Genomic DNA, 21830 nt, shown 5'->3' on the forward strand with positions numbered 1-21830 from the left:
CCTCGGCCTTTCTAATGTGCCATGGTGCTGTGATCCTGTTGGTGCGGTTACTACATTGCAAAGTAAATGACCCCATTGATACCGCATGTACCTATGTCCGAATATCCACGACACTATCATACGCTTCCTGTACTTCAGCCAACGTAGCGTGACGGGGGCCGAGCGACACACCTCACACAGATAAACATATCTAGGCGCATTCAAAACATCGAACAAGATGGCGGTGTCAAAGGCATCTACATGGTTGATTACTGGCGCTTCCTCAGGCTTCGGTCAATCTATCGCGCACGTAGCTCTCGAGGCAGGACACAAGGTCATTGGAGCTACCCGCGATGTAGCTCAGGCGCAGATCTTCAATCCCGATTTCACCGCCAAAGGCGGAATATGGCTGCAGCTTGATCCGGCACACCCAGACTCATTCAGCCAGTTCTCCAAGGCCCAGATAGACTACGACATCGACGTGCTTGTAAATAACGCTGGCTACGCCTTCATAGGCGGCGTCGAAGATGCAAGGTGACTCCTCTCGTGTTAGGGAACAGTGTATCTCGCCTGCTAACACCTTTTCTTACAGCGAAGAGGAAGTTCGCGATCAAATGGAAGTCAACTTCTGGGGACCCTTGCGTGCCGTTAGAGCTGTCTTGCCGTCCATGCGGGCGAAAGGCCATGGTCATATTGTTCTCATCAGCAGTGGAGCTGGGTAAGTTGAATGCCCTTAGTCGTAGGCTCCCAGTCTATGATTAGTATACTTAGCTAATAACCGACACTGCGCGATCGCAGCTTCATAGCGCGGCCTGGAAGAGGGGTGTATTCCGCAAGCAAGTTCGCCATTGAAGCCATACATGAGTCGCTTAAGCAAGAGGTTGAAACCCTAGGCATCAAGGTCCTGATTGTAGAGCCTGGAGCCTTCCGGACCAACTTCTCTCTGCGCCTAGTCACTCCAGCTGCACATGAGAATGGTTTCAGTGATGGTTACAAGGGTACCGCACTCGATTCTATGGTTACTGCGTCTAAAGGGATCATAGAGATCCCGCCAGTACAATTCGTGAGAGGGGACCCCGAGAAGGCTGCGAGGCATATACTCAACTCCGTCGTCGAGGGCCACGACTACCTTCGTATGGTATTGGGGGCTGATTGTGTTGCTGCACTCGAGCAAAAAATAGGAAATTTGAGCCACGACTTGGAAGCTACCAGGGCTATCGCCGTGTCTACAGATACGGAGATCATCGAGAAGTAACCTTGATCCTTTAGACGTGGTATCACGCCCGGTAACGTTTTGGGCCATTGAGAAACCAACGGCCTCAAACTGAAGTAATCAATGAGGGCGATTTGCCGTTTCTCACGAGCAATGCATGAGGTCGTGCTTTAGTTAGGCTTTAAAGTAAATTATGTTGATCAATAACGATGCCGTGGCTCCGGAAGTCTTGCCAAGTATGGGGGTTCATGCGGAGTTTTGCAGTAATATTTTTTTGTGCAAAAGTCTGCTGTAGCAGATACAATTCCGTCATCGCACGAAATATACTTGACACTGCAGCTGATCTCGAATTTCAGCATAAGTTTCCTGAACACAATTTTCTGTAAGCTACCGTCTGAATCCGTCACGCTTAAGTCATCGCTACATGGCTACCTAGACTTTGCCCTTGATTGAACACACTCACATCTACCATTAATCTTTGCGAATAGCGACAGACACCATGAGAATGGAGCTCTATTAGCTCATCGTCATCCTTATCAGAATCGCAAAAGTGCTGACCACCTTCTCTAGTTCTGAAAATGAAACCATCTTAACATTAAAGAAGGAACCCCCTTAAAAAAACGTTACTCGCCGCATGTCACTCGCAGCCTATTGAGCTCAGCTTTTCCCACTATTCCGAGCCCTTGAGAGTTTTGAGCGCAGCCTCAAAATTGGCAATATCACGAGTGAGCTTCTCTCGACGCTGCCTGATGTGGAGGTCCTCACCCGCAATGGTGTCAAGCTGGTCTTCGTTGAGGCGAAGCACCATTTGCATATTGAATATCTTCAGCGGGCTATGCTCAGCCGCAAGAAGGTAGTAGTTTACTGCTTGTTGGCAGACCACGTCTACGAAGCGCTTCCGCGAGACTTTGTAGTAACTGTATAGGACGTCGTGCATATACTCGCGAACATGCTCTGAGTTCGACTTGTTTACAGCCAACTGTTGGAGCGATGACTTTGGGATTTTCAGTACTTCTTCATCTTCATGAGCTTCGTCAAGGGTAAACTCGTCGACTCCCAATTTCTCCACTGCGCATACTAATCTTTTGCTCTGTTCTTTCTGCAGATTGTCATTGAAGTAGTGGTTATAAGTGATTGGACAGCAATCACGCTCAATTTTAAGCAGAAGCTTGGCTCGCTCAAGGACTGCACAGTATGAGCTGTGGAGCTCGTCAAGGAGATATGTATTCCAGAGCTCATCGAAAACCTTCGAGTCTGGGCAGCTCTCCCGAAGTGCCTCGTGAATGAAATGATGCACGTGCCAGATGATCAAAGTGATATGCTGAACAGTTATCGGCTCCCATTTCTTTGACTGCTCTTGAAACATGGTTCCAAGGAGAGATCCCGAAAACTATCAAAGGTTGTTAGCCTACAGTATCACAGGAATAAGAAAGCTGCAGCATACTGTTCCCAGCTCTTGTCCTCGGCTTGACGTATAAACGCCTTCAATGTAATCCAGGATGTCTGTATCCATGTCGGACTTCGGCACAGGAGTTATGACGGGGTCAAAGATCTCGCGAAGTCCGGGGTAGAGATCAGGGAGAACCTCAATGTCTTCGTCAAATTTCGACTTCGAGTGTTTATCCTTTCCCATGCTCTGAAATTGACGCGTATGGCCAGTTCGGGCCATTTTGTCCGAATAACTTTCGTTTGCCTCTACGATACGAGTCATCAAGCGCAAAGTATGATTGGAGAACATTTTGTGACGGGCGTAAGATGCTCCGAGGGCATCTCGCACTAATGACTGGAACGTCTCGCTGATCTTGTTCAGATATTCCCTTTGCGTGTCCGGGCCATCTCTTGAAGGACCCATTGCGTCCCGTTGAGACTTGAGCAAGTTCAGCTCCTTAATGACCTCGAGCTTGACTTGGGGGAATTCCTTCTTGATTAGGTCAATAAGAAGCTCCCGGACTCGTCGCTTGAGACAATCTATGCCCGCTCTATCTGTGTGCTTTAAAGCTGACCACGGGGCTTTAGCAAAGAATTCGCACTCGTCCATTTGACCCTCCTCGAGAGTCATGTCAGCATGATCAGGTCCTCTGTTCTTCACGATATAGTATCCTAAAATGAGATCGTTTCTCTTGCCCATAACGTGGTCGATCGCGATCTGCTGGGTTGTAGGTTCGATGGCAAGGTCTGGCTTTGTAAGGACGGCCATGGTTCTCGACATAGTTTGGTCCACCTGCTTTGCTAGTTTCAAGATCTCTTGTGTAGCAGGATCGACATTGCTGGGCATAATTGCTAGAATACTGCAAGTCCCAGAGTTAGTTCCTGCAACTTAAACTTCGTAAGGTATAGTTGTTCACTAACATCGTTCGTGGATCTTTCACTGTGATGGCATACTTAGTACAGATTTTCAGCTAATTAGAGAGATTCAATTGAAACGTACTATAGTTCTTGACCATATCCCTAACAAGGATGATATCGCTCTCAACGGTCAGGCCTGTAAACATAGCAAAGTCAGTACTAAGAGAGGGTCAATCATGCTTCCTAATCGGCACCTACCTTCAGTCTCGTTACGAAATATACCAGGCACATCAATAACTGTGAAATGCTCTTCCTATTTGAGGTGAGCATGTTGATACCTGTTGGCCCCGAAAGATTGTAAACCTACGTTGGGACCAAATTTCTCAATTCTGAGGGTATGCTTGCTAAAAGCTGGAAGTGATGCTTTGTCGGAGGTAACGTCATTCCCACTAGGGCGGATACCCATTGCTTCATTTGCCTAAGTGATCGTTAGCTCACATCGCTCTTCGATAAAGGTATAGAACACTTGCGTCCTTAAAGACCTGGGCCAGGGTGGTCTGGTCGAGCCCCATCAATGTGCGATGGAACTTTTTGACATGAGCCTGCGCGTCAGGCGAAGCATCTTGATTAGGTATGACTGTAGGGTGTTGAGTTAGCGTTGCAAAATTGATAATTCGATGAGAGGCGACGGCCACAAAGAGAGAGAGAGAGAGACGACGACTGGATGCTACTCACTAGATACCGTGATGGCCTCAATCTGCTCGCGACGACAAGTGATCTGGGTAGCATATCGCGTACAAAGCTCTGCAGCACGGGGAAACGCGAATCCAGTCAGATTCTCTAGAACGGAGCTCTTTCCCGAGGATTGGTCCCCGACAACAACAAGCTAGAAATATTGTCAGTGACCGACATCCCCCAGGGGGGTAGACATGATGAAGATTCACCTGGGGCAAAGCAATTCGATTTCCGATAAGCTCTCGTAGCTTATCGACTTTGGTCAAAATGGCAAGATTGCCAGATCCAGAGTGTTCTTGGCCCTTGACTTCAGCCATGCTTGAAGAGGGCCTAGTAGTGAAACAAAAATTGACTCAACGTGATTTGGGTAAACTTTAAGAGATGGATCATGTAAGGTGCATGAATGGAAGGTGATGTTGACTGAAGAAATGGTGATAACCCTTCGGATTATAAGAGAAATATCAGCGTCGAAAAGATTAGGAGCCGTCTCCGAATATAACTTTGAAGGCTCGTTGCAGATAAAACATTTCGCTAGCCGAAAACAAAATAAAAACAATCATTTCTAGTCGGTTCTATACAAACGGTTCTGTACAAACAGAAGGCTTGGCAGCAGCATCATTTCGAAAGTACCAGTGACCAATGCTATTCAGATGAGAACAAACAAGCCGCCTTGCAGCGCCACAAACGAAATTGGTCCGCCACATACTAACAATTGGTTTCCATGAACAAATTTGAACGATACACCTTGTAGGTGCGAAGCGAGTCTTGACAAACGCAAGGATAAGGTCGACCCTTTTGAATACCTGCATGGTTGAACGGGTTTTTGCTCAACCGGGAGGTCTTGATTCGCCTCAAGGCAAAGAGTACATCTAAAGCTTACCCAAATCTGTGAGATCCCACTGGCCTCTCGCGCAGCTGCACTTGGATTTACTCACCGCTGTCGAGACCGGACTCCACCTCGAACGGAACCGCGCTGACTGGTGCATCTCTAACCGCAGACGAAAGCATGGTGGCGATCCATCCTCAGGTCAGGAGTGCGATGCTCCATGTGTAATGGTATGATTCTAGTGTTTATTGCTGCTGTCTTGAATATTGATTGCGGGCGCTCTTTCTCAAACTGCTACACACGTACAAGCTGAACATGCAGTTCGCGTGGCACTTCAACCATACCAAAGGCCATTGGAGGCTGTTCATGATCATTCAAAGACATGCAGGTAATATTGGAAAGTGAGATTATACAGACTGCGCGTCATGAAACAAGCCAAGGAGACCTAGGCGGTCAGGGCTGGCATACCAATTGTGGATAGAGTTCAGTCAAGCCACCAAGGCTAAGAAGGAACTGGCTAGCCAAGTACTCATACAGCCCTAGTTGATCATTATATTATGAATAGTATCAAGTTTGAAGCCCAGATCTTTGCCGTTGTTATACAGGTGCTAGGTACTTACTTACGATACTGCTTCACTCCGGGGACACCCACTCATGACCATCTTTTACCCACCCTACAAGAAGTAGAATTACAAAATTGTAGTATATTCTCCCTCGCGAGATCTGTGACCTTCCTCGCTCTCGCTCTCGCCACTGCTACAGTTGTTCACAGACAGCCCATCAGGAGTCAGCGGCTATTGGCTTTGGATGTCGCTTCGCTCTTTTCTTGTCTTCAAGCAAGGCTCATGAGGTGGACGTAAGTAGAGCTCAGCGTTACACGTAAATCCATCTGATAATTACATCCTAAGGTACGATTTGGACCCATTTAGGCATGAGTTCTGAGGTTAAGAAACAGGAGGAGGGGGGGGGGGGGGTTGTTTTCAGCCACGACATGGCTGAATTACTGTGGCTTATGTACCCCTATCCATATTCACCCTTATTATACTCGATGGAACCAATCTAATACCTCCTTTTTCGATGACAATAAGCTGTTATACATCCATATGGTTCCAAGTTAAAACTCATGTATCTACTTCTACGAGTTAGACAGACGAATGCCCGAGCTTCGCGACACCTGCTCTTCGTTCCGACAGGCGGCGTGTGTTAATTACCTCTTTGGCTGCGACATGTGATACCCATATTATCCAACATCTACCTTCTACCTACCTATACACCGACTTCTCATTCTGGGGCATCCGCCTCTAACGAATAAACTACCAATCACCAATCTCCATTCAATAAGAAAATGATATTTGGTGTGCACCCTAACAAATACTCTTCGATTCCTATGCCAACCAGCGACTAGAGCATACGAATCTGCCGAATCACCTGGCTGAGTCAAGTGAGGCTTATGCTAACTTGTGGAAGGCGACGGTGATATGAGCCTTGTGCTTGGCTATGGCGTATAAGGATCAATCCCCAAGGATTCGAGCGAGGGGTGGTGATTTCGGCATTGCAGACTTGCAGGCTAGCATAACCATATATGCCTAGATAAGGTCGTACCACTTTGCCCATCTCGTTCGACACAATAGCATGTAATTCGGTTCAGTAATACGCTCCCGTGACCCCATCGAACTTGTATCCTTGCGTCTTCTGGGGGATTGGGGACGGACGGGGCTTGTGGGATACTCTAAGTAAGTATAGTATATCGGATGTTGTTAGCTCCTCATATGCAAGTGCATGCCTGGTAAGTACCAACATGTCCATGTTCCTATGCAGGCGGCAGCCAGTTCCGATGATTACTTGACCGGGGATGGAACAATCCAAGAGGAAACGCCGTTTGAAAGCATGGCGACTGTTTGTAGCCGCGCCTGCTGCGGACATTAATCATAAGCGCAATTTCAGAAGCTGTACTAGGTAAAATCCGATGTCCATACGAGAGCCAGCGGTATCTTGTTGCTAGTGCTTCATTATAGACTCGTAGCTGCTGTCATGTAAACGATGCTAATACAAATTATATAGGCATCATTTATAAGCGTTAACTTATCTGATTGAAACAACATTTGATTCCAAAGCGGCGGTTCGTCGAAATGCAATATGATGATCAATATAGCATAATATCTTGGCATTTTGGCCAAGCAGCAAGAGTGGTCTTGTGGAGGTCTGTTTACACCTTGCAACTGCATATTGAAACACTACGAAAGCAAGTGAAGCAGAATTTTTGCCTAGATGCAGCGAATCTAGATCGATGAGGATGCTAATTGTGGGCGCAAGAACCAGAGCTATGGATGAAGAGAACATGATGCTTCAGGCACCGATAGGTCGTTAGTTACGATCGCGCAATTTGGGAGAGACGCTAGACTACACCGGCGCCTCCTGGGTACTTCGCTGACTACGTCTATGTTTACATGTGAAGACATCGCTATTATCATGAGCCTTCAACATAACTGTAGTAAGGTATACTTAAATGCACTATCTAATGATTCTCACGATACTTCGGTCGGAGTACACTAACGAAATCGAGCGCAACAATCTGCTGCTGGTGCGTAGATGGTCGCACGACAGCATCAACCCGTAAATGCATATACATACCTAGCACAGTAATTGCGCCTCAAGCTAGGTACCTGGTCGAAGCTGAATGATCGTGGGGTATCCAGCACGCCAATGTGTCAGGTGGTCGATCACGCGAGCAGGAGGTCACATGGTAAGGCATGCTCCTGCGTCTAGACGTTTTCTACACTTCCTGCTTATCGCATAGCGACAAGACTAGCCCGGCCCGCCCCTCTCCCGGAGTTGGATGGCGTACGCCAGCTTTTGTGCAGCGCCGAGATGATGAGACAAACTAAACGTACTCATGTTAGTGGGTAAGGCGAGATTGACCTGAGAAGATAAGGGGTGTTGAGAAGTTGGTGCATCGGTAGGTATAGCTTATTCTACCGTTGACAGAGCATTCTTTTTCTTTGATTTCTCTGCTGGCTTGCTTATGGCAAAGTCCTAGACGGCGTGGCAATTCGGCCAGCCTCAAACTCACAGCTCACTCACTGTTCCACCGACCGGAAGATAACGAGGCTCGAGACGTGTTGTGTCTCGGTGGCCAGTTGGTGGTCAGATACACCAGGCTTTGTGATTAGCGTAACGTGCTCGTTGGTTATGGTTAATCAACTACCTACCCCGGCTATGTGGCGCAAAAAGTTTAAGAGAGCATGGCTCATCAGAATGATAGGTATTGGAACGAGATATTTCGTAGCATTATAGTTTGGCCGAGGTCACAATGCTAGTGTCTTATCATGGTGGTATGAATCGGCGTCACCGAAATAGCAGGGGATAAGACTTTTGTGTGTATCTACTACTGTACGTATACCAGCTCTTAAGTGTTCGGCCTACTTTGGTATGCATTTTCACCAGCAAGCCGAACCAGGGTTTCCGCGTTCTTGGTACTGGAACCTGTTAAACTGAGTTATAGGTGGCTCTGGGTGATTCAACGTTATTATTGAGATACAAGCACGATTAGCTCGAGACCTAGTTTATCCGCGTAGCGCACGCTAAAGGGTCAAGTGGTAAGCAGATGTTGGGCGGCTAATTCCTTATGATCCTTCCGGTCCCGTTGTCTGACAAGCTGACATCCTCACTTTATACTCGCATCGTATTTGCTTGCGGACTTGCGAGTGAGAGAAGTTACCCTAGTTGTTTTCCTAAGCTGGGTCTCACGATGTTCAGTGTACCTCGGTAGATGGATGGCAGAGACTGGTGGAAGTCTAGATCGTCCCGCTCCGGCTCCTGATCTTGGTTTCTTGGAAAACTGGACCAAAGGAAGCGCTTTTACGTAAAATAAACGGTTCGAGGTAGAGCCGCAAACAAACTAAACAAAACGTCCCCTCTTCCCCAGATTTGGGCATCTCACAAACATAGATCTGTGCGTTTTTCCGTTTTTGTGGAATACCGAGACGCTCCAGGAAGATGCTACGCCACCAAGAACATTGCAATCACATTCTTCGTGCGCATGGCAACTACAATCAATGACGCGCGGCAAATCTCACCTACCCAGGAAAATTCGAACACAACCTCGTCAAGCACACTGGCGGCGTATGAGCGTCCAGTGTCACGAGATGGGCCAAGTTTTTCGGACAAGCTTCCAGAAGCATTCATACCCCTCGTCCTCTGATAGGTCTCCTTGGCCAGCTTACCACACAAGCTACGCGGGCCAAGACGGACATTGGAATTGTGGAGGAACAGTCGTCCTAGGGTCGGCAGTACTTCATTGGTATCGCTTAAATTCTGTAATATCTCAGCAAGCCTTGTCGTTAGCTCCCTTTGGCAAATTTGTCCACTGACAGCCTGTATACTGGCAATGCATGAGAGAATAGATCCGCAAACTGGCCGAGGCGAGTTCAGCCAAGGCAAGTACACAACAATTAGGAGGTGTGAGTAAAGAGTGGTCAGCAAAGAGACTACTACGGTCCCTCCTGTATACGCAGGGGACGATGAAAGAAGTGAAGAAATACGCCGCCCCCATGTACCCTTTGATGATGGGAGGGTGACGTTTTGATTAATTTCCCTCTTGACATTTTTGTAGGGAACACATCAAGGAAGATGGTGGGCTTGTCGCAACTTGGAGCCTGTTAGCAAAGTCGGTACACAACATGCACTACTGTAGGTGTACTGCAGATTGGTTGTGTTACAGCAGAGAGTATTTGATAAATGCAAATGCAGAGCAGCTGAGCTGAAAGCATGGTGAGGATGGGTCCCAGAACCGGCGCCAATTGTGCGGAACGCTATTGACATGTTGAGAGATGAATTGGGTCGAGCCGTCGACGCTTGGCTCGATGAGGTGACCGATACAACACAGACCTTCCTTTTGGAGCAAGGCTCGATCGACATGTTATCATGATTTATCGTCAGTTCTAGTTCCAATGCGTTGTATCATAGTACGTAGTGTGAATTGATTCACCTCCTGCAATGGACTACTTACTACTCTTTGCGTACCTATGGCGGAGTATCGTACCTGTTGATCATATTCAGTACCTTACCTACATGTACACATTGCAATTCAATACAGAACTGCGCCTGGGTAAGTGGTATACATATTCACAAGTCCTTCAACGGTCTGGTGCCCAGAGCCAAGACGGATGGCCAGGACAGATGTGGACCTAGAATACCTGGAGTACGTGGAGCACGCACTGCACTAGAGAAAGATAGCAAACCCAATGCTTTGGACGTCGCCAGTCGAGGGCCCGAGTGGATGTCTGCTCGATCCCGCCCTCAATGGCTCCTCTAATTCATCAACCCTGCTATATCTGGGGTCATGATTGGCTACCGTTTCAGCCACGACGCTCCTACCAGCTCTCCACCCAATCACGCATTGTTCTAGAATCTCGAGCTGATGGTTATCTCTCATGTCGTGTACCCAGATGAGTCTAGCCTCCGTATATATTTCCTGATATGTACCGACCAGCAGAAGGAGATGGAGCGGAAAGAAGCAGGACGAGCGGGCGAGAGAGGGGCCAAGTCTGTAAACTTCACTACACATAAGGCATCGTATTCCGTAGTATGGTTTATGATACTGTAAAGTAACGTCGGTAGCATGATAGGCCCTGGGTAGATCATTGTGTTGTTGAGGGGGGTAGGTAATCAATGTCAAGCATGAGTGTCAGGGGACAGGAATGTTAGGTCTACTTGGGGACTAGAAGTCATATCGTATTTCTTACCCAGTTAGTGTACGACGACGCGCATTATCCCTTTACGTGCTCTCTACGCCCCCAGGGAGGTTTTCGACTGAGACAATTCCCCTTCTGTCCTAGGCTTCAAGTCAGACCTCCCGGGCCTGCGGCTAGACGCTCACAGCACGGCCTGGCTCTCCAGCTCATCAAAGATAAGACAGGGTGTAGTCTTCTCAAGTAGATTCGCATCCAAAGAGATAGGCGTTAGACATGCGACGAGTAGATAGCAGGGGTTGTCTCGTACGATTAACCCCTGATAATACAAGTTGTTTTGCATGGCTTTAACATGCGTCTTCCTGAGGAACTTGGACCCCGAGAGACTACTGTGTGCGCTCTGTTAAACCCAAGATGTCTGGCTCTCGCCATCGACGGATGCGATACCAGTAGGAGGGACCTTGCCACAGTAGTACCCGGGTAGTCTAGGTGCCTGTCTACTGGTACCCTACTACGCCGCTTTGTGACATTGCATTGGGTATATATCTCTACATCCCCTCTCTTGATCCCTTGATAATGAGTTCCTTCCGCTTGTTTCTTCTCCCTTTCTCCCCCTTCTCGTCAACCTCGCCGTCCATTCCCTTGGTTAATCTTTACGGCAACTCTCATAGCTCCAACCATCATGTCGGAGTCAGACAGTAAGGAAAAGGATGTCAACGTCTTCCCCCATCACGATGGCGCTAGCCATACGGATGAGGAGGTCGGGATTGTCAACAAGGGCGCTGCGCTCAAGACTGATCTGAGGGGTCGCCACATGCAAATGATTGCTGTCGGTATGTACAACTATTTGGCAATTCTGCTCTGCACGCGCAAGGCTTGAACTAACGACTCGTGCGATAACAGGTGGCGCTATCGGTGCAGGTCTTTTCATCGGCTCTGGAGGTGCTCTTCACAACGGTGGACCAGCCTCTTTGATCATCGGCTATTTGATTATCGGTGTGATGTTGCTGTTTACCATGCAGGCCTTGGGCGAACTAGCTGTCTTGTATCCCGTGAATGGTGCTTTCTACACCTACGTCGTTCGTTTCGTAGATCCTTCTTGGTCTGTCCCCTTCTAACCTGAAGCTGGCCTTATGACCTCCGATCTAATTTCGTTTCGCAATAGGGGTTTCGCCGTCGGTTGGGAATATGCTATCGGTTGGCTGACTGTGCTCCCCTTCGAACTCATCGCTGCTTCTGGTACAATTACGTTCTGGAGAGATGACATCGACTCAGCCGTATGGGTCACTGTGTTCTTGGTCGTTTTGATCATAATTCAAGTCTTCGGTGTCCGTGGCTATGGTGAAGGTATGTAGTGACGGTATGAGATCATTTTTGAGATACTGACATGCGCCAAGTTGAATTCGTCCTTAGTCTCATCAAGATTGCAGCTTGCATAGGTTTCATTATCCTCGGCATTGTAATCAACGTGGGCGGTGTCGGTGACAGGGGCTATTTGGGAGCGAAGTACTGGCACGATCCCGGCGCGTTCCAGAACGGCTTCAACGGTTTTGCTGGTGTCTTCGTCGTCGCTGCTTTCTCATTCGGCGGTACTGAGTTGGTTGGCCTTGCAGCTGCTGAGGTTAGTATTTGAAGTCTTCTCTGTTGCTTAGGCAGGTTTCGTGAACACATGCCGTCTAATCGACGGTGTCTGTTCTACCACCCCTTCAGCATTCGGAAGCTATGTACAGCGATTATTGACTCAGCTTTCTCTCAATAGTCATCCAATCCCCGAAAAGCTATCCCTCTCGCAGCTAAGCAAGTCTTTTTCCGAATCCTGTTCTTCTACGTCGTCAACCTCTTCATCCTGGGCTTGATATTCCCGTCCGATGATGAGCGACTAGAGAATGCGACAGGTTCCAACTCGAGATTTTCTCCCTTCGTTCTTGCCATTCAGGATGCTGGTATTCAGGTGCTGCCTTCCATTTTCAACGCTGTGATCACCATCTCCGTTGTCAGCGTGGCCAACTCGTGCACTTACGCGTCTACACGAACGATGCAAGCGTTAGCTGAGCGTGGCATGGCGCCCAAGCTACTGTCTTACGTCGATAAACAGGGTCGGCCCCTAGTGTGCGTGATTATCCAATTGGCCTTCGGACTACTCGGTTATGTAGTCGACGCGCCCAAGGGCGGTGACGCTTTCACTTGGCTTCTGGCCCTCGGTGGTCTTAACTACTTCTTTGTTTGGGGCTCTTGTTGCTTGGCCCATATTCGCTTCCGAATGGCATGGAAGGCTCAGGGACGCGACCTACGAGAGATTCCATACCGGGCACCTTTGGGTGTTTGGGGCAGTTGGATCGGACTCTTCCTCGTCTTTTTGTGCTTGATTGCTACATTTTATAATTCTCTATACGTAAGCCTCTCTAATCCGCTTGCAATGTCAGTTAGAATACTAACGTCGGCCATTAGCCAACGCCCAATTCTAAACCCGAAGCCGAAACATTCTTTGCGGGATACCTCGCCACATTTGTTGTGATAGTACTGTACCTCTTCTGGAAGATATGGTCTCGCAATTGGAAGCTCTATATCAACCTCAAGGACATCGATCTCGTATCAGGCTCTCGCCCTCTGGAACCATCGGAGTACGAAGATGCACCGGAGCAACATAGGAGCTGGCCGATGCGTATTCTTCGAGCTCTTTTCTAGTTGTACGTTGGTTGCGGGAGAAGGGACATTGCACCAGCAATTATGCAATAACCTTAGACATTATCTAGGTTGCACATATTATGTTTATAGAACTTGACACACTCATGTTGTTAATAGTGTCAGTAGAGCCAGATAAATGAAGAATAAGCGCCTTGAGCTATGCTCCGGTCAATCAAATCGGAACTGTGAAGCGCAGTGATACTGCAAGGATGTCTTTGCGAACCTGGCAAGAGTTATTCGGGCATAGCTGGCCTTGTCGTTCGCGAAAAAGCACAGGAAAGAAAGGTGGATCATGAGTGTAAAGGACGACTCGATACACAGGCGAATTTTGGAGGTCCTAAGCATATAACAAACAAGCTGGGTAAGCTGCCCTCGCTCTGGGAACGGAATAATAGCGAGATTCAATCCATCATGCTAATGTAGACCGTCAGCCAGCACCACGTCGTTGCAGAAGCTAGCGCGTGTGTGGACGAAGCGGAGATAAGCGTAGCGCATTCATCAGTTCGCTTTCGCTCCTACTCAATGTATCGCGTGCTGAGCAAGGGGTAGATAGAGTGCTCGGGGACTCCCGTGGTCTCTTCCTTCTGCTTTCTGAACAAGCTGAACAAGCTGAACAAGCTGAACAAGTGTCGTTTGCTTAGAACATAGCCGACACTTTTGAACGACCCATGTCAGCGGGGAGATTCCTGATGGCATCTCTGCCGCAGCAACATGCAAATCATTACACTGAGTCTGCCCACTATTTTCATGGGCCCTAGGTTAAGAGCATCGCATCGCATCGTATCGCTTAGGTAAAGATAGGCACGGCCATGGAGGAGTATCGCATTTTCAGATAATAGCGAGCTGTTGGTAGCCCACGTCAGAGGTAAAAGCAAAGCTTTAGCAGTTCAAGATGGTGATGCTACGATGAAGTCAATGCAGTCGCTAACAGTGACCCAGAATCAATGCCTCTTAGCTTCACAGTATATACAGTGTGTGTACTCTTAGGCTTCCAGCTCCTGTAGATCTCACCTGCTCATGGCCTAAGGAAAACCCCGTCCAGACCATCGTCACGGGAAAGTCTCCAGTGAGGGCATATTCGCCGACGTTAGCTGGTTATCTTCTAAAATTAGCTGCAATCCGACGTCCTGTGTGCCTAGTCGCGTGGCATACGGCGTATTGATTGGCCCCCTAAGCCCCAAAAGTCTAGAGTAAGTAAGGCTTAGCAGCTGCTTGACAATGTTGATCCGCAATCGCAATCATACTTACAGTATGGAAGCTGTGTCGAGCACGGGTAGCTTCGAGGATCTTGCGATGTTGCGACAACAAACATGTGCAGCCAGCCATCTTTCAGTGAATTCTTCTCTTACTTCTCTTATACTCCCACAGCAGTACGGGGTAGAGGTAAACGATTGTCGTTGATTGATCGCAAACAGAGTATTACCAGCTAAACATATACTTATTCCTGTGTAGTAATGAGCAACATGGCAGCCGTTTTAGTATCCAGCATCGCCCCGTCTCGGCATAAGCCCGATACTCTTGGCCAGGCAGTGATCAAGGATATTGAAGATCTACTTTGGAATAGTGCAGGCCTGAGATGGAGTGACCCGCATGGCTGATCCTCCTACTACACTAGGCAAAAACATATAGTTTTGCTTTGGGAGTGTGCAGCAGATCCGGTAGATTCCACATGCGAAATCTATTCAATCCGGCGCTCATCCTGCCCGATCAACACATTGAAGAAACATTCCTACGGGAATGAACCGATAACTATAGGGTCAGGTTAATTCACGGCGACAGTATGACGACGACATCAACTCCAGCGCCAACGTTGTCGACAGACTGGGCACCGACCGCTTCCGGATGTCTTCGCAAGAGTGATCTATGGGTGTGGCAATATAGCGATATACAAAAGGATGCCCGTACTGTTCTAGGAGGCCCATCGCAGACTACAGCATGTTTCTCTTCAGAATGGACCGCTACTCTTACATATGCGGGCTCAGGCTGCCCGGCGAAATATACACCAGCCTGTACAAATGGTGACGCCGTAACATGTTGCCCCGACCTCTACAGTTTCACCTGCGATAAGGAAACCTGGAGCGTTTCTACTACCCATGGCGATTGGTTCCGTTGCGTATCGCAGTGGGACAGTCAAACCATAGATACGTTGACAAAAACCGATTTCGTAGCGAGCACGATAAAGATAGAGACAAGAACGAGACACCCAAACCAGCATTTATTTGCCTTAGCTTTGTTGTACACTCCACCGGTATGTAGCAAGTCTAGAGTTCGTCGTTTTGCGGAAGTGCTGAACCATGGATAGCCTCCTTCATCAACCAGCTCTTTACCTACCTCCTCGTCCGACCCGACTCCAACAGAAACGCCCTCTGGAAACTCGAACTCAGGGCTCACACCCGCCGCGGCCGGCGGAATTGGCGCTGGGGTGGGCGCAGCTGCTGTCCTACTCGGTGTTATAGGCTGGATATGGTATCGACGGAGGAAAGCATCAAACGTAACTCCTCCAACCCCTGGAACTTCTTCAGCGCATACATATAACCCGGATGGTTCTTACGGTCAGCCTCATTATTTAACCCAACCTTTTATACCGCCAGCGCCCAAGCAGCCGGCCAAGGAACTGCACGGCGACTCGGCGCCTGTTTTCGAACTTCCTGGTGACGCGAATGAGCAGCACAACCGACTACAATGAATTGAAGGCGGGATGATTGTCAGTACATAATTATCGCGATAGTGTCTTGGGACACGTTCACGAAGTGGGAAGTGGTAGGAGCTTAATCACAGTAATAAGGCTTGGTATCGATGACAAGCTCAATAACGTGTGCCGAAGTTGAAACCTCAACTATACTCCGAAGCCTCCGAACTATTGGGAAATTGAGCTTAACTTTTAATAGCGGGATTCAATCGGGCAAGCATTTGGCGAGGTCATCTGATTGATTTAATTGTGCATATTCATGTATCTACCAACTGTGTCTCAGACAAACTTGACACACCGTCTGTATATAAGTTGTAAAAACCCATATATAGATCTTAGTATGGTGTTCCCAAATATCCTAGACCGTGGGGTTGTAGGTCGCTGGTATCGACTATGGAATAAATCATCTCTATAGGTATTTAGGCTCCCTTCGCATGTCACTGACGATTATGATGCCCTTTTTGACTTCAAGTTGAGATCACAATTCGTTAGCTACTTGTTAATCGCTTCCTATTTATTTCAAATACAGCTTGTCTATCGACTCAGACTCATTACAATGGTACGAGGAACCCGCCTCGTGCAATGAACGGCCTGACGTTAAGAAAACCCACCATCATGCCTAGGTAGTAAATCGACGTATGTATACCATACCTTTATACAATGTCACTAAGATTCTTTTCCCTGGGCCTATACCTCCTCACAATTCTCAGCAAACTGATATCCTCTTCTTGCGCGTTATTTGAGGTCGTAAGCTTTATCCGCGCCATCTTCTGCCGAATAGCTTCTGCGTCTTCCCCGTCGGGGTTCGGCGGCAGCAAGGATATTTCTCTAGCAAGAGCCAGTGTTTTCTTCACTTTCTCATACTCATCGTCCTTTTCGCTCCCTTTCTTAGGCGACTGTAAGCTCCGATTCCTCCAATCCGGAAGGATGTCCTTCCAATCCATTTCCTCATAGTTCTCCGGCCGGTCTATGGGGGGTAGATCTGCGCCGTTGAATGGTGGCAGCGCGAAGCTGTGCACATCGCTTGCCGTCATATACTGGCCCATCACATACCCCTTTTGTCCTTCGTAGAACTCGCGGAGCATTTCTTCTAGTTGCTCGCTCGGTAGTCGCGCTACGGTTTTTCCTGCCGGCCCGCCGGCAACGAAGTTTGGGTTTTTCCACGGTGGCCCATAGAACGGAATTCCGTGCCCATGATCCCCGACCGGCTGGAATCTCACACAATGCGGTGCCTTTGACCGTCGGCAAGCCGCGCACTGAGGGTCTGATTCCTTGCCAAGGTAGTTGAGTGTGCATCGCAGTCCCTTTTCTAAGCATCTGAGACATGACCGACCGTGCTGGGATAGCTTGCGACCCGTGACATAGTCCCTAGGTGATTTGCCATTATCGGCTTCAGATCTTCGTTCGTCCGGCCATGATTGTGTCGTCTGTAGGTCTATTTTCAAGCGTTTGTCCAGCACTATCTCAACATATTCTGCATCCGAGCTAGGAAATTCTTGGTTCCCCCCCTCTTGCTTGGGATCCACGCCTTGTTCGATAGGTGGTAGATCCTGCCGTTCTCTATAATTCTGCGCCAGCTGCACATCTACGGATGGTCGCCCCTTTCCGTGCTTTGATGAGGCTTTGGGGTGGTTTTTATCGGTCGCTTTCGGCTCTTTCTCACTGTCCGAATTTCGAAGCTCGCCCTGCGATGCCATTTAGCTCTCTCGAAATAAATATTTATATTTGTGTCTGACCCGGGAAAAGAAAAAAAATGATTAATAGAGTCTAGATCCTCATCACTAATCTTTCTTTACACTACGTGTTTGTGGACTTAAGAATATTAGCGAAGGACAAAGTGGCCAAGGCCTTTGTGGAATCAAGCAATAACACTCCCTATGTAGATAAAGGGCCTAAAAAAGAAAGCCGCCTTATGCCCTAAGATCCATTGTTCTCAAGGTGTGGGATAAATAAAAGGAGTATTGAATTATTTAGTCCTGATGAGAAAGACCTCAAGGTTGCCGAATCACCATTTTCGACGCAAGACGGATTCTACAAGCTCCTATGAATATAATTTATATACCACAAAACGACAAGTAAGTATTATATTCAGCTGAGTATACTACTCACCAAAGCGATCTAAACTCATTTCTCTTTATAGATGTATCATGAATTAGCTCTATATTACCTAACTCAAGCCTGTAGATGAAAGGAACACTTGTAGTAGAAGAAAATAGCAGCCAAGCCTGACCATTACGCTCTCAAATGCCTACGTAATAATTCGAGCCTCCATAGATTCCTGTCAGCTTGATTACCGGCGGGTTTGGAACAACTTGTTGTCTGTTATTCATGGTTGGCTTGTTGTCTCTGAAGTAGTATGAAACTTCAGTATCAACGTCTTCAGCCATGTCTGATTCAGCTCTTGTTGTTTCTTCTAAAGACACTGTAGATCGCGTTTCGCGAGCCTCAGTGCCTACAAGGATGTCCAAGTCTTGCACTGAGTTGTGGACAACAGAACTTGGTTTCCATCCTTTCGTAACCTCCTTCATCTGATGATCTAGTTGAAAGCCTGATGAGAGAAACCAAGGATGCTCTTTGGAATCCTCCGCTGTAATCCTGTTCGATGAATTTATAGCAAGACACTTTCGAATGAAGTTCCTGAAATCTTCGGACAAGGTTTTGCTCCCTTTATATAGTTCACTGAAGGCAGTTGATAGGCTTTCATCAACAGCATCCTGGTCAAAGGAGTTAAGTAAACTGATATTATCCCAGTCAAGCACAACGAGGAATAGCGAAATCATGCCCAGTGACCAAATGTCAACCTCCAGGCCATGACCTTGACCACGACACATTTCCCTAGGGTGATTCAGCAGAGTTTAATACAAGATACACTTGAGTTTATACGGAAACAATATTTGCTTACGGGGCCATATACGTTGGGGTGCCGACTTCACTGGCCATTCGACCTGATGCAGCCACTTTAGCAAACCCGAGGTCTCCAACAATTATTCGAGCCGGGAGCGTTGGTCCGGTAGCAAAGAAAACACTTTGCAGCAAGTTAATATCATGGATAATTCAACCGTGACTAGGGCACAAAAGCCACGGTCATGCGAAATTGACTGGACTCAGCTGGCCTTGAATAAGGCATAGTAGATCAATGGATGCCGCTTACTTTTCTGGTTTGAGATCTCTATGAGCAATCTTGTGCTGGTGTAGATAACTGATGGCTTCCACTATTTGTCTAATAATGAGCTTTGTATCCATCTCCGGTAAACCATCCAAGTGTTGGAGACGCATAGAGAAGAGGTCTCCGCCCGTCGCTAGTTCTGTAAAGGTATATAACATATCTGACGATCGAAACGCAGCTACGAACTTAAGAAGGTTAGGCTTTTATTAGTTAGCATTTTCACAAGGAGAATGGCGACCACTAGGCTCTAAACGCTTACATGAGTAACTCTACTAAGAATATTAGTTTCGTCCAGAATGCGTCGAATTATGGTCGAGGATTTCTGGAATTGCCGGAAATGGGTAAGCCGATGAACCTTACAAGCAACTTGTCGCCCGGACTTGAGATTGATAGCAAGATGAACAGACGCTAGAGCACCACTTCCCAATAGCCGTTCGTTGATGAGAAATCCAGCTTTCTCAAGCTACGAATTCTGTTAGTTTGGAACGGCGCGACACTGATATCAGGATGTGCGAATATACTTCAGTCTCGTTCTTTTGTATCTGATTCAATATTGAACCTCTAGGACACATACCCGACAGATATACGTGAAATTCCCAATAAGGTTGAATCCGAATGATTTCGCTTTGGCTAAGCAAATATCCAGAAGAAGGCGGTAATCTTATACGCGGAGAGCAAGGCCTGTCGATATACGTGCCGCAGAGTGAGCCACAATCACGTACGTATAAGAGCGGCTGCGTGTCTCCGTTATACACAACAGAATATATAACAAAATGCTTTCTTGAAACATAGGGATGAGGAATCGCAATGTCGCTTGGGTAAAGGATAAGTATTCTTCTGTGCGAGAGAATGGAAAAGAGAACCGGCCTACTTCTCTTCTACATCTCTTCCAACTTGAACCTGTTTGCCAATGGACAGAGATATGTCCATACAGGGGCGAGGCCCTGGATTTAAGCGTGTATTATCAAAACGCGTACTTGCAATGAAGCCGTTGCCTTAGGACTTGTCAATCTAGACTACCGAACGGTTGCAGGTAAGCTTAGAGTCTGTGAGGCTTACCTGGTCGGAAGTGTTCTGGTAGTGGTTTGTCGATATAGCGGCAGAATATCTGCGCGACTAGTTGATCATTGGACATTGCTAGTCTCAACGTGGTCTTATTGATAATATAATGATTCTTTCATATGTGGAATACGGCAGGTCGATGAGGCGCGCCGAGCCAATGCGGATAAAACTTGATATAAGGACCCTTGCACAAGCTTGAGCACTCTACTGACAATGATAATCACCACTACCTAGGTAGGGTGTCCACGGAATGAAGTATGAGCATCGGATTCCAAACCTCGAAATCTACAAAATTCTGTTTTGTGATCACCGCACATCATATTTGTAGCGTAGTGCACGTTCAAGGTTGGCTGTTATGCAGCTACGAACATGTCTCAGTACTTTATCGCGTGCCTTCCCTTCCCATGCAGCCATCTCTCACTAACTGAGCAAATCTCGAATTTTCGAGGGCAGGAGCGATGTAGGTAGGTGTACAAGGACTACTTGGAAGGTACAATCAATTTGGGTGCCTACCTATGTACATGCCCTCCATCCAAATACACCTACCAACATAGGTAACTCTGTCATGGATTAGGTACCAAGGCAGAAGGTAGGTTTGCGTTTCAATGATGTACATCCTTCAAGAGTTCAAGAGTCGATTCAGTTGAATACAGATATCGAGTCTTCGGTTTGGAATGGTCTAAGTAGATAATCGCAATTGACAAGACAGCAGGCCGAGTCAATCCGCAACCAGTAGCTACTGTGAGGAAGGTGCAAGTATCAGAAGCTTCTCTTAAGGTTTATGAAGCTGCCTGGCTGTCGTCATAGTGGCACCTTGGTTGGTTTGCTTCTAAGGTTCTGTTCAATAAGAGCCAGCAATTGCGGCACTCGTACCCCACCGCGAGTCGCATTCACTGATTCCCCCGCTTCATGGCATGCCCTGCCACACCCGAACAATAGCCGGGCGGTCACAACCCTAATCTGTCGCCTACTTCAATCCGTCCCGCTCCAATTGCGAACTTCCTTTCCTCCTTCTAACAACATCATCTCAGCACCTCATCGACAGCAAACTTGTGAGTGTAGCCCCCGCGTCTTTTGCATCGCATTTGCATGTTAAAGCAATGGAACGAACATTACTATCTGTTGCTTCGTCGCCGCAGTGCGAGTTGTTGTTCTCACATCCGCACTGCGCGCGCTCGTCGTGTCATCACTGACATCATCCCACCACCCCCGCCTAATTGACATTCCGCGTACTTTTGTTGCTTCACCAAACCATAATCACTGGATGCTGACTTATTGCTATCATAGTCGCCAAGATGAGAGCTAAGTGGAGAAAGAAGAGAGTTCGACGCCTCAAGCGTAAGAGGAGAAAGATGAGGGCCCGCAGGTATGTACATCTTGAGCAACAGTATCGGTATGCAATTGACTGACTCGGTTCGTTTAACAGCAAATAAACAACTCGCCTCTACTCGATCTCAGCCGTCTTTGACGCAACAAACCAAACGTCATGACAACGAAAA

At 47.6% G+C, this 21830-nt stretch overlaps 7 protein-coding genes across 7 annotated transcripts; 3 read left to right on the forward strand and 4 right to left on the reverse strand.

The window, feature by feature from the left end:
- Positions 1–73: 73 nt before the first annotated feature.
- Positions 74–1318, forward strand: F5B22DRAFT_298662 (NAD(P)-binding protein). The gene is made up of 3 exons (XM_047970497.1): positions 74–513; positions 572–697; positions 778–1318. Exons 1-3 carry the CDS (start codon positions 218–220, stop codon positions 1232–1234), a joined length of 879 nt encoding a protein of 292 aa, XP_047828902.1. The 5' UTR covers positions 74–217; the 3' UTR covers positions 1235–1318.
- Positions 1319–1572: 254 nt separating this feature from the next.
- F5B22DRAFT_298610 (P-loop containing nucleoside triphosphate hydrolase protein) lies at positions 1573–4657 on the reverse strand. The gene is made up of 9 exons (XM_047970496.1): positions 4423–4657; positions 4214–4364; positions 4009–4115; positions 3846–3956; positions 3737–3791; positions 3621–3674; positions 3542–3560; positions 2637–3480; positions 1573–2582 (listed from the first exon to the last, which is right to left on the reverse strand). The coding sequence occupies exons 1-9, from the start codon at positions 4528–4530 to the stop codon at positions 1863–1865; spliced, it is 2169 nt and encodes a 722-aa protein (XP_047828903.1). The 5' UTR covers positions 4531–4657; the 3' UTR covers positions 1573–1862.
- Positions 4658–7041: 2384 nt separating this feature from the next.
- Positions 7042–7426, reverse strand: F5B22DRAFT_298567 (uncharacterized protein). Its single transcript, XM_047970494.1, has one exon. It carries the CDS (start codon positions 7377–7379, stop codon positions 7122–7124), a length of 258 nt encoding a protein of 85 aa, XP_047828904.1. The 5' UTR covers positions 7380–7426; the 3' UTR covers positions 7042–7121.
- A 3985-nt stretch (positions 7427–11411) lies between these two features.
- Positions 11412–13414, forward strand: F5B22DRAFT_637663 (amino acid permease; the record flags this gene model as incomplete). The annotated part of the gene is made up of 6 exons (XM_047977471.1): positions 11412–11562; positions 11633–11831; positions 11895–12076; positions 12127–12350; positions 12489–13121; positions 13178–13414. 6 exons carry the CDS (start codon positions 11412–11414, stop codon positions 13412–13414), a joined length of 1626 nt encoding a protein of 541 aa, XP_047828905.1.
- A 1689-nt stretch (positions 13415–15103) lies between these two features.
- Positions 15104–16231, forward strand: F5B22DRAFT_298728 (uncharacterized protein). Its single transcript, XM_047970498.1, has 2 exons — positions 15104–15662; positions 15717–16231. Exons 1-2 carry the CDS (start codon positions 15195–15197, stop codon positions 16098–16100), a joined length of 852 nt encoding a protein of 283 aa, XP_047828906.1. The 5' UTR covers positions 15104–15194; the 3' UTR covers positions 16101–16231.
- A 525-nt stretch (positions 16232–16756) lies between these two features.
- On the reverse strand, positions 16757–17800 carry F5B22DRAFT_657733 (uncharacterized protein; the record flags this gene model as incomplete). The annotated part of the gene is made up of 1 exon (XM_047980068.1): positions 16757–17800. The coding sequence occupies one exon, from the start codon at positions 17798–17800 to the stop codon at positions 16757–16759; it is 1044 nt and encodes a 347-aa protein (XP_047828907.1).
- A 458-nt stretch (positions 17801–18258) lies between these two features.
- On the reverse strand, positions 18259–20496 carry F5B22DRAFT_299026 (kinase-like domain-containing protein). The gene is made up of 7 exons (XM_047970502.1): positions 20329–20496; positions 20141–20264; positions 19791–20082; positions 19529–19732; positions 19255–19469; positions 19006–19128; positions 18259–18938 (listed from the first exon to the last, which is right to left on the reverse strand). The coding sequence occupies exons 1-7, from the start codon at positions 20402–20404 to the stop codon at positions 18344–18346; spliced, it is 1629 nt and encodes a 542-aa protein (XP_047828908.1). The 5' UTR covers positions 20405–20496; the 3' UTR covers positions 18259–18343.
- Between the last annotated feature and the right edge of the window lie 1334 nt (positions 20497–21830).

The sequence above is a fragment of the Xylaria bambusicola genome (assembly GCF_022495145.1).
Source record: "Xylaria bambusicola strain CBS 139988 unplaced genomic scaffold F5B22scaffold_34, whole genome shotgun sequence".
NCBI classification, from domain to species: domain Eukaryota; kingdom Fungi; phylum Ascomycota; class Sordariomycetes; order Xylariales; family Xylariaceae; genus Xylaria; species Xylaria bambusicola.